Source organism: Microtus ochrogaster, chromosome X, assembly GCF_000317375.1.
Source record: "Microtus ochrogaster isolate Prairie Vole_2 chromosome X, MicOch1.0, whole genome shotgun sequence".
NCBI classification, from domain to species: Eukaryota; Metazoa; Chordata; class Mammalia; order Rodentia; family Cricetidae; genus Microtus; species Microtus ochrogaster.
The window spans coordinates 29,423,658-29,435,755 of NC_022026.1; the positions used below are offsets into that span (position 1 = coordinate 29,423,658).

The 12,098-nt window shown below is 36.1% G+C and overlaps 1 protein-coding gene across 1 annotated transcript in view; it reads left to right on the forward strand.

The window, feature by feature from the left end:
- The first annotated feature begins 2,969 nt into the window (after positions 1-2,969).
- Positions 2,970-12,098, forward strand: part of Cfap47 (cilia and flagella associated protein 47) — an 84,406-nt gene continuing 75,277 nt past the window's right edge. Inside the window, exons 1-6 of the mRNA XM_005358660.1 lie at positions 2,970-3,284; positions 4,429-4,580; positions 5,801-5,916; positions 8,364-8,502; positions 10,424-10,652; positions 10,918-11,078. Coding sequence (XP_005358717.1) covers positions 3,090-3,284; positions 4,429-4,580; positions 5,801-5,916; positions 8,364-8,502; positions 10,424-10,652; positions 10,918-11,078 — 992 coding nt within the window. The 5' untranslated portion in view covers positions 2,970-3,089. The remainder of the gene's footprint in view (positions 3,285-4,428; positions 4,581-5,800; positions 5,917-8,363; positions 8,503-10,423; positions 10,653-10,917; positions 11,079-12,098) is intronic.

Below are 12,098 nucleotides of genomic sequence, written 5' to 3' on the forward strand. Positions count from 1 at the left end.
TTTCCACTTGGTTGACTTCTGACCACCCCCCAACACACACACACACACACACACACACACACACACACACACACACACACACACACACTCACACACACACACACGTCTCAAGGTCTGGTCTCTGGGATCTTGGTGGGACTTCTAGAAGTATTCACCAGAGAAAACTGCTAGGACATGAATTCAAGCCAATTAAAAGTCCCTATTAGCCAGACTACACTGTATGTTAAGGATTCCATTGTAGCCCCAAGCCTTTCTTAGGTTGAACTTTTAAACACAAACCCCATGCCATGTCCTGGATTGACATACTTCAGTAAACAAGAACAGTTAGCCAGAAGCACAACTACACAAGTCAAAAAGCAGGATTAGTACATTTAGAGACTTTTCTAGAACTATGGATTTGCCTAGAACTATGGATTTTGATGCAGTAGGCCTTTGGTTTAGCTTTGGCAGTTGCTATTGTCTGTGTGCTGAGTTTTACAGCCTGAATGGCACTTCCATCATAGAGTCAGTTATGCTAAGATTTCTGGGCCTACTAAGATCTGGGGCCCTGTTAGAGCTTCACTCTTTATAATACTCAGAGTGGCACCTATACTTCAACATATATTATTCATTCTTATTGTGGAGTGGTGTTTTAAGCATGGATATATTTCATATTGTTTATTGATAGCTGAGTGAGCTGCACAAGATTGTTTCATGATTTCATTATTAAGAATAAAGTTCATATTTGTAACACTCAAGTTTTTTTTTTTTTTGCACAAACAAGTTTGTGTTTCTCTAGAATAAATGACCATGAATATAACTTGTGGATGGCTAGGTCATTATGTGATTAGCTTAACAAACATTTTCAAAACTGTTTTCCAGAATGGTTGCCAAATTACAAATTGTCACTATATATGAGCAAAATCTGGTGATTCAAGACTAATAAACACTGTTTGGGAGACAGAGGCATGAGGATCACACATTCAAGGCCTGCTTGAGCTACAATGTGAATTTAAGGCCAAACTGGAATAATCAGTGAGAAACTATCTCAATATTTTACTGAGACAGTATGTCAGTAAGATAGGACTGGGTTATAACTCAGTGGTAGGTCATGTGTCATGCAAGAGGACCTACTTTCAAACACCAGCACTGTAGACAAGGAAGCAATTAAACATGGTCTTGTTGCTTTACAGCCTCATCAGAATCTGATGTTTTCATTTTTTTTTCATTTGAACAGGCAACAGTCAGGTGTTTTCTCACCAATAAGCTCATCATCAAATACACATTCCCATTTTCCCACCGAACTAAGTAGTTATGCTACGCTTTTACTTGGATCAACTTTCTGTTTTTATGTGGGATTTACTCAGTAAATGATATTCACTGACAAAAGAAATGAGAGAATATTGCTATTTTTCTGAACAACTTACCATTTTCGAAGTAATTAAGAATTTCATTTGTTTCTATGTGCTTAAAACGAATTTATTTTAATGTCTTCTCTTCTTATTCCAAGAAACCCCAATTGTCTAAATTTGTCAAAATTATTTCTCAGCACAAATTCACAAAGCATTCTATCAACTCAATCTCCTTGGGGTCATGTATATGTCGGCATGTGTAACACAGGCCATACAGGTATCTGCACAAAGCAAACAGAGGACTAGATCTCCCTGGTGTTCCATCTTACTGCAGACATTTCTGAGTTAAAGCCCTCCTTAATTGAAAACAAAGCCAAAAGAGTTGTTATACAGTTCAGATTTCAGCCAGTCTTTTCTTTGAGTGTGTGCAGAAGGGAATTTTGACACTCCTTTGTTGTTTCCAATTGTTTTCTAGTTTGTTTAGGGGTTTGTACCAGAACCGTGATTTGCATTCACTCAAACTCTAAATCTTTCAGGGGTACAGAACAAACTTGGCTTTGCCACAGGGATCTAGGCCGGCTTTGTACTGTGTTCTAAAAAGAACTCAAAGGTGATTCAAATATCCAACTGGTAAAGAAGACAAGAATTCCAGAAGATATTTTATCATTTCCTAGAGATTTGCACATTATAATCAACCCTTTTCCAATCTTGTTTCAACTGTCAACAACAATTCCAATAAATTCATAAGTTGACTTTAAATCTAGGACTACTTAATTATTGCTCCATCATTTTTGGAAAAAAAACTATTTATGATCTTGGTATTGGAAGAGTCATGCTGAACTAAAATCTGTATTAAAAAATAAACCACTGGATTGCATTTGTTTTTTGAGTCTGTATTTAATTTCTTTTAAATTAAAAAGATGTAGTTTTTTTTAATTTAAAAATTAAATTTTTATTTTTAAAACTTAAATTTAAAATTTAAGGCTGAGGATGTAGTTCAGTAATAGAATGCCCGAATGCTCAAGATACTGGATCCTTGCACTGGGAAAAAATAGAAAAAAATAATGTATTTTTTAAAATTATTTAGTCTTCTCTATTGATACATTTTTATATTTTATAATAATTTAATAGTTTGGTATCATAGAAAAGACAGAAATGCTGGCCTAAAAGTCACTGACATTTTTCTCCTTATTAAAGTCCTTCATTTCAGTCAAATTTGGCTGCCTTAATGGACCCTGCAGACTATCATTTTCACTAAGCTTGCTCTAAAGGAGGATCCAGGAAAATGGCCAATAAACCAAATGCCACTTTGAAACCCCGGCTGTGTCAACATCAGCTGCTTTTGGATTTGAGGCTGACAAAGTCAAGTATTTTCCAATTATTTTGCTGATACTTGTCAACCAATTCTCTGATTCCACAGAAACCTGCTGTACAAGTTTCCCAACCCAAGGCCCTGGGACCTTTCACTGAGTACAGGTCTACTGCGCAGGCACAAGCCTGAGGGCAGGGGCTGGGGGAGGGGACTTTAGGGCCGGGGTGAGGGTAGCGCGCAGCTCTCACGTCAGAGAAGCGTGGCCAGGGCGGGGCAAGTTCCCGAGACTGCCTCCAAAGGAATGCTGGGGCGAGGCATGGGTCAGCGCTCACGTGGAGTCCGGATAATGGTTTCCTAGTGCTTGTCTCCTAGCTACATCTGTTGACTCTAGCCAGCCGGGAGTTGGTCAAGTCCGCTTCTGGTTGCTGGCTATCTAGAGGTCCGCGATGGACACAGAGTGGAGCTCCTTAGGCACTCGGGATGTGGATAGCACCAAGAAGGAAGTTCAACTGAGGGTAATCCCTTCGGAGCTGAAGTTCCTGGATGCAGTGTCTGGGAAAGTGTACCGGCTCCCTCTCGTTGTACACAATTTGGGCCGCTGGAACCAGAAGATGAGGTTTCAAGAGCCTGGGAAGCCACAGGTGATAAATTAAGGGTACTGAAAGCTCCTGGGTAGCCTCTGCACTTGAGCAACCCTTTGGCCCAAAGACCAAAATCTACATTTCTAAGGAATTCGGGAAGGATTTTATTTGCTGAGGTGTAGTCACAGGGAAGGAGAAGATAACAAAAGGGGGGTGGGGGGGGGAGGAAGGAAGGGATAACTGCTGAGGTGTAAAGGGGGAGGAAGAGAATTTAGGGAGGAAGAGAAGTGAGTGAAAGGCAGGAAGGGGGAGGGAGAATGATAGACAGGGAGAGGGAGGAAGAGAGGGATAGAAGGAGAGGGAACAAAAGAGGAAGGAAGAGCAAGGAAGGAAGAGCAAGGAAGGAAGGGAGAGAGGGAGGGCGGAGAAGGAGAAAGAATGGAGGAGAGAAAGGGATGGAAAGAGGGAGAGAGGAAGGGGATAGGAAAAGTGAGAAGGGGAGGCGAAATAATGATGGGAGGAGGGAGAGGAAGGAAAGGAGGGAGAGGGAAAGAGTGGAGAAAGAATCTTTTACTTCAAGTAGGGGGTATGAGGAAAAGACTAGATGGGGCGAAGCTGAGAGAGAATATGCTTCTTCATAATTGTGTTTGGAAAAAGAAAAGTCCTCACTCCTGTTTTCATTTTTAGTTAACAGAAAATTACAGATTCCTGAAGCTTTATAAATACGATGATGGTTACATCTACTAAGAATTCCAATTTTATGCACCATATCTTCATGATTCTGAAGTGAATCACGAAGTAATTCATGAGATGAATTAACAACACCTCAAAAAAAAATCCTAGGAGGTCGATTTTTTTTTTTAGGTGTTGTTAATTGCCCTCTGACACTTAAAGTTCCTGATTCCTTCAGGAATTACTAAGAGGCATAAGTGCGGTTTTGTGTCATACTTTATTGAGAATTTACTGAGAAACATATATCTATACTCTCTAAGGATAGGAACTAAAAGGGCATTTTCGTACAGGCCTAATCATACCCTGTAAATATATACATTTAATGTATATCAGTTTAAAGTTTTTTTTAAAAAAAATCTTGTTAGGTAGGAATAAGGCCTATGCTTGGTAATAATACACACTCCCTAAATATTAGTTTCTCATAATCTTTATAAGGAACTAATAGTGCTGATTTTATTTTTTTCCACTTAAGTTCAAACTGTTGTTGACGAGTCTGGATAAGGAACTAGCTTCTGGCCTTCAGATGTCAACAATGGTGGAATATCATCCTGATAAAAATGAAGACGTGTTTGATCACATCTTTATCTATGCAGGAAATAAAGTTCTAGAGGTTCCTCTGATTGGGTATGTAATCTTCACATCTGTTTTGTAGCAATTTGTTATTATTAAACTGTACTAATGAATTTAAGGACATTCTGTGATGTAGAGCTTGCAATCTAAATATAAAATAGATATGTCATAAGATTTCTTCATATGAGACAATGAATTTTTGAAAGCACTACATACATGCTGCATTGAACACATTAAATTAAAGACACATGTAGCAGATCACATTTCTTCATTGTACAGAGATCATGTTTTATACCTTGTTCTTGTTAGCTTTGGACATTTTGATACAAGCTAGAGTCCCATGGGAAGAGAGAATTTATTTATTATCCTGCAGTCAAGTCTATGGGGGCATTTTCTTGATTAATGGTTGGTGTGGGAGGGCCTAGTCCACTGTGGGCAGTGCCTTACTGGCCAGATAGTCTTGGGATATATAAGACAGCAAGCCGAGCAAGGCATAGAGAGCAAGTCAGTAAGTAGTGCTTCTGTGCTTCCTGTCTCTATTGCTCTTGCTCCTGGTTGCCCTCAATGATAAACCATGATCTGGATACTTAAGCCAAAGAAACATTTGCCTGCCTAAGCTGGTTTTGGTCAGTGTTTTAGCATAGCAACAGGAAGTATCTATAATATTCCCCAAATACAGTATCATTGCTTTTTCATTTATCATATTTTATGTTTTTCAAAGTATTAAAGTCAGTTCCTCCTTTTTAATAAGTTTCAAAACATTAAATGGACTTATGTGGAAATTCTCAAAAGGAATTTCACGTATGATAGAGTAACACTAAATTGAGATAAATGAATAGTCTGTCAAATCATGCTTATATGATAAAGTCTGATTTCCTTGTTAAGAAAAGGTTGCATTATAGTTTGCATATGTTATTTCATTACTCCTTTTATTGACAGCATTGTTATCAATAGACCTGTAAATAAACTGAAATATATTTTAAGGAGTTAAATGTCTGTAAAGTATCCGTGTATGTGCTTCCATGGGCTTAACTCTGTTTTTTTTTTTTTTTTTTTTTTGGTTTTTCGAGACAGGGTTTCTCTGTGGTTTTGGAGCCTGTCCTGGAACTAGCTCTTGTAGACCAGGCTGGTCTCGAACTCATAGAGATCCGCCTGCCTCTGTCTCTCAAGTGCTGGGATTAAAGGCATGCGCCACCACCACCCGGCCATGGGCTTAACTATGAAGGTGTTCTTATTGTTACACATAATTGTGTGCTTCTTTTCTTCTCTCTTAGGCTGATTCCAACCTGTCACCTGGAAATTGTGCCAGTAGTTGATTTTGGCATATTAGTTGCCAATAGTAAAGTGCACTGTAAAGAGATTAGTATTATTAATCGTGGCAAAGCTCCAGGTACGTGTTCTGTGCCATATAAGCTTACAAATTTAGAAGAGTTGCTATTATTTTAAATTGCATCTAATATAATAGATTTTCCCAGTCATCAAGAAACAGTGTCTGTCATCTGAAATATTTGAGAACCAAAGGCACTTAAGTGTTGTGACTACAAAGGATAGCTATGTAATCATTTAAGAAAAATGAACCTGCCTCTTATAATCCATATTAACACAGCCTGCTGATTATGTGACTGGTGATCTTTCTGAAGATGGGAGGCAGGTTGGTGTTATAGAAGTGACATAGGCTAATCCAGAGACTGAACTAGACCTCAGTGCCTTACTTACTAGCTATATTATATTGGACAATTATCTTTAATGAAATTGAACTTTAGATGGTTTATTAGGTATTTACCTAAAATTTTGGTATGATACCTGTTTCATTGTGGACTTGAAATATTTTTTCTATTTGTCATAGTCAACTTGGCATTCAGATCATGGTCTGTAAAAGGCTTATAATAATTTATCATTGGAAGGACACTTTTTTCCAGACTTGATTATTTTTAGGAATTGTTATTGTGGCCAGGTGTTTTCATAAAAGTATATGTTGTTATGCATACTTTTTTCAAATATCTTTTTTACTGTTTTTATTGAACAATATGTTTTTCTCCACTCCCCTCCTTTCCTCTCCCCTCCCCTTCTACCCTCTCCCATGGTCCCCATGCTCCCAAATTTACTTGGGAGATTTTGTCTTTTTCTACTTCCCATGTACATTAGATCCATGTATGTCTCTCTTCGGGTTCTCATTGTTGTTTAGGTTCTCTGGGATTGTGAATTGTAGGCTGGGTTTTTTTTTTGTTTTATTTCTAAAAGCCACTTATGAGTGAGTACATATGATATTTGTCTTTCTGAGTCTGGGTTACCTCACTCAATATTATGTTTTCTAGATCCATCCATTTGCCCACAAATTCCAAAGTGTCATTACTTTTTCTCCTGTGTAGTACTCCATTTTGTAAATATACCACAGTTTCTTTATCCATTCTTTGGTGGAGGGGCGTTTTGGTTGCTTACAGGTTCTAGCTATGAAAAACAATGCTATCAATACACACTTTTAATTGATTACAACAATGGAAATAATTTGTCTTTTTTTTGCTTTTTTGAGACAGGGTTTCTCTGTGATTTAATCCAAGCACTTGGGAGGCAGAGGCAGGCGGATCTCTGTGAGTTCGAGACCAACCTGGTCTATAAGAGCTAGTTCCAGGACAGGAACCAAAAAGCTACGGAGAAACCATGTCTCGAAAAATCAAAAAAAAAAATTGTCATTCTTTGATGTGATGGTTAGCTACATTGGCTGCAAGATTGCCATTTCTCCCAATCTAGTACAAGGACTAATTCTAGATAGTGACTGTTTCTTTGAGACTGCATGTCTAATATATAATGAAATAGTAAATCCAGTCCTCTTTACCTCTAGATTGTTTTTCTCTTAGCTGCCTGCTTGAACAATGGAAATTAAGAAAAAGACAATCTATCCCATTACATATTTTCTCATAAAATATACTAGAGTAAAACTGATAGCTACTTCTGATTCAGTTTTGTTCATTTAGCTTTCAGTGATTTGGTTCCTTCATGGGTGAATATTCATGGCTTAGGAGTTTATAGAATATTAGGCTTATTTTCAGTTTGATTCTAATGCGAAATATAGAGTCCCTTAAGGTAAATCATTGAGGTTCTTTGATTCTGAAGACTAGTAATATTTCAGAGTGATTATATATGATTGAAATTTTTTTATTTTTTCTCTCCAAAGTGTCTTAACTTATTTATTTATAATGCTCTAGTGATTAAATGTAATATATCCAGTTTAGATTAAAATCTCCTCCAATTATAGTTATATTACATGTGAAAACTCTGAATTCAAGTGCAGATTAAATTTTAATGAGATATTTAGTGTATTTTTTAATGAAAAAAAGAAAGATTAATATGTAGACATGGGCAAATATTTTTGGGAAAAAATACTGATGCTTTAAAAGAAAACTGCTTTTCTGGGTGGTAAATTTAACCATGTGTCACACTTAATTGCTTCATTTATTAATTGAAAAAAACCTGGGCAAATAATTTATTTTTCTTAAGCATCAATTGCATATTTATCCATTAGAGATCAAGATATCTAAGTGTCTGATTTCTTATTTGTAAAATGGAATTCAGTGATTAAACATACAGCTTACAACAAGGATTGGAAAGCATGTATGTGGATATATAGTGTTCTTAGTATAAGTACTATTCAAAAATGAATATATAATATTTTTAGTTACTGCTGAGGGCTAAATTCCAACATGAGTTCAGATTTATTAGGTGATGCCAGTATCTGTAATCACAATAAAAGCAATTTTTTTTGTTCCTCGGTGGATCATCTGTGTAATGTGTGTCTATTGTAAAGGTCTAGTTATAAACTATGTCTCTTACTCTCCTTAGGCACATTTAAAACAGAATACCAGGGTCAGTTACCTATTGTGATTTCTCCACATAGTGGTATTGTGAAGGCTAAGTCATCAGAGGTCATCAAAGTGGATTTCTGTGCAGAGCAGTCCCAGATTGTAAATGAAGTGGCAAGGTAAATATAGAGTATATTTTTGGACAAATGTTTTTTTTAATTTATTTATTTATTATGTATACTATGTTCTGTCTGTGTGTATGCCTACAGGCCAGAAGAGGGCACCAGACCCCATTACAGATTGTTGTGAGCTACCATGTGGTTGCTGGGAATTGAACTCAGTACCTTTGGAAGAGCAGGCAATGCTCTTAACCGCTGAGCCATCTCTCCAGCCCCTTGGACAAACGTTTATATAGAACTCAATTTTTTTCTTCTTTCAGATTGATTGCTTGTTTGCCAACCCCCTTTCTTTCATTTGCTATTCATTTATGTAGCTATTCCTACATATCAGGACATGCAAGTGTAGATAGTGCTCAGCAATGGAAAGCAAATGCAGAAGTGACATGTAGATACACAGAACAGCAGCTCCTAGTTTCAGTTTTATGGATCTGAGGAAATGGTCTGAGGATTCCACTAATAAATTGGTAGTTGAACCACACACTAATCATTAAATAGGATCTTGTTAGTGAATGGAAATGATATGATCGGTGTGTGTGTGTGTGTGTGTGTGTGTGTGTGTGTGTTTGTGTGTGTACAGGCAAAATGAATGTTGATGATAGATTGGCTTACATGAGTTATTTCAGGCAGAGAAAGTGACAATTTGAAACTGTAGAGATAACTGTATTTCCTACTGAAGAATCAGAGGCAATATAGAGTTGAAGAAGTAGAAGAGAGTGATGTGAGGTGAAACTAACACAAAGGAATGGCACAAGATCCAGTAAAGGGTCTATGGGACAACAATTGTTTCATGAGGTTTGCTTTAGTGCATTCATAGATGTGGTGTGCATTTAGTAATGTGTGTGAGCTACTAAATTACACCTGAAATGTATTTCTTATCGAAGGTTACTATTGTGGTTTTTGAGATACAGTTGTGAGCCTGAAAATTAATCTGAGGATCAGTTTGCAATTTAGAAAGTCACAGTAACAGCAGTGCATGAAACAAATCAGACAGCACAACAGAAATTTGACAATCTGACTTTGATATTATAAAAGCAAAGCCAAAAAGAAATAGGAAAAGGCCGAGCTGGGGCCTAAATTGGGAAAATTGAGAGACATGCACAGATTTAAGATATATTAATACAAGGCTGTTTAATTCATTTGATGAGTTAATGAACAAAAGAAAGTGGAAGAAAGTTCATATGTGGCATGGGAGGAGTGATTTCATTGTTAGAGTCATTGTGGAGTCTCTGGCTATGACTTACATGTTCTAAGTCCCAGAAAGCAGCTTTGTCTAGATTAGTTGGGTACAGGGTATTAGGAGTATATGTGGTATCTAAAACATAGGAATCCTGAGAATTTCACTGAAGAGTGGAATATGGACTAATAAGAGAGAAGAAACAAATAATTTACAGAGGATCTGTGTCTTAGAATGAAAAGTTAGAGCATGCATGATTGAGTTTGAATGAAAACCGAGGGAAGTGTGTGAAGGCCAGGAATCTAAGGCAGGACAGGTAAGTTGAGATATGGTATAGATAAAACTCCACAATTATAGAAAAATGTAAGTAAGTGTTTTGATGATAGCCAGTTATTTGTGGTATATGTTGGGGTTAAGTTGAAAGGATTGTATTCATGCCAGAAAGAAAGAAACATGTGCCAGATGTGCTAAATGAGAACTGAAATTAGTTTGAAATTTTTTCTGAGGTATGTTTGATTTAGGGAACTGTGGTATTGGAATGTAGATGATGGCTTGGGCCTCGGTTCCAATTTATAGATGTAGGCACACAAAGTGACGTGATAATCTCTAATAGTAAATGAAAGGAACTAATCTTAAATCTGCTAATTTAGTTATGATGTCATTTTAAAAAACTTTATTCAAATAATTAGAAGAATATATATATGAATATATAATAAAAATACTTACACTTATTTTATTATGTTATAGAGTGAGTTTGCAAGGTTGTCCTGATACACTCTTGAACATCAAAGTTCATGTGGTTGAGCAGATAATCGAATTGCTTAACATGAATTGTGACAGGAAATTGGAATGCATACGGTTTGGTTCTGTTTTCTTTGGAACATCAAAACTTGAGCATGCACTTTTGTTTAACAATAGCCCTGAAACTGTAAACTGGGTGGCAATAATGCAAGATGACTGTGTTGGAGAAGAACTGGTAAGTACTTGAGCGAAAGTGGTGCATTGTGTCTGAATTAAACCAGACGAGTGCTCCCTGCAACTTAGTAACTTACTCTGAAGATTTCTACTCTCCTCAAATTTTGAAATGTATCATGTCCTTTGTCAAGTTTAGGTATATGTTACTGTAGAGACAAATGCTCTTCACTTTCTAGATTCTAAAATTGCAATAATTATTTTAACTCTTTCAAATATGTTATTTCCCTTTTCCCTAATATGCTTTTATGTCTTATTTTATGTTACAGGGAGCAAATATTCATCAAAGGACAGATATTGCCTTAAATAATCTCCCCTACTTAAACAAAATAAAGAAAATAGATATGACTGATTTTATGACCTGTGTTCCCAATGAAGGGACTTTACTCCCCTATCAAAAGATTGTAATTACGTTTTGCTTCAGCCCAAAGTAAGGAAAAGTGAATTTATTTGTAATGCCAATTATTAATGAAAATTAGTTATGATACACTAACCAGACTTATTTAATGTCATAGTACAGCATGTGGGAAAGCAAAAATCATATGTTTCATACATTTCTAAATATTTCTAACATGTTTAAGATTTCCAATATTCATAAATATGACATACGATATTTTTTTAATTAAAAAATGTCCTAGATCTATAGGAAATGGGTGGAGGAGGTAAAATTTTTGGTTGTTTTGGATTCCATAAGTTGATTTGTGCAGTCCAGAACTTGCTGCAGGAATAGTGAGATGCCTGTAGTGTTTTATAGATGACACCAAATAGGAAGTGATGCTCTTACTTGAACAGAATCTTTTCTGACTGAATACTATCAATGTTAAAACAACATTATCTACTTCCGTTAACCCACAGAATTTAATGAAACACATGCAGTGTATATTTTCATAGCTCTTTGTACTTGCTTTTGTTATCTAGGCTGAAAATACTTTTAAAGTGTTGAATATATGGTAAACAATTCAATGTTATTTTAGTCCGTTTCTCAACAGTAAGAATTGACCTTTGTGAAATGGTCATGTTTAGTGTACTTCCGTTACAGCATTGTCACTTAGTGATACACGATTTTTGTAGGCTGAGTGTTTTAAGAGGATATGATGGTTAGTTTTAATTGTCAACTTGATAGAATGACCTGAGCATCTCAATTAGTGATTGATGAACTACATTAGGTTGGCCTATGGTCATGTACATAGAAGACTGCCTTAATTGATGAGTGAAGACCTGCTATTTTCTGTTTTGGGATCTTATGCTCTATAAAACTAAAAAAAAAAAAAAAAGCTTTCTGAGTACTAGACACACATTTATTTATTTCTCTTTTCTCTGTATTGTGACTATGAACTGACTACATTTACATTTTAAAATGCTTTACATTGTTGCCTTGATTTTCTTGCTATGATGGAATTTTTTTTCCTTCAATTTATTTATTTATTTTTAATATTTTTTATTGAGAAAA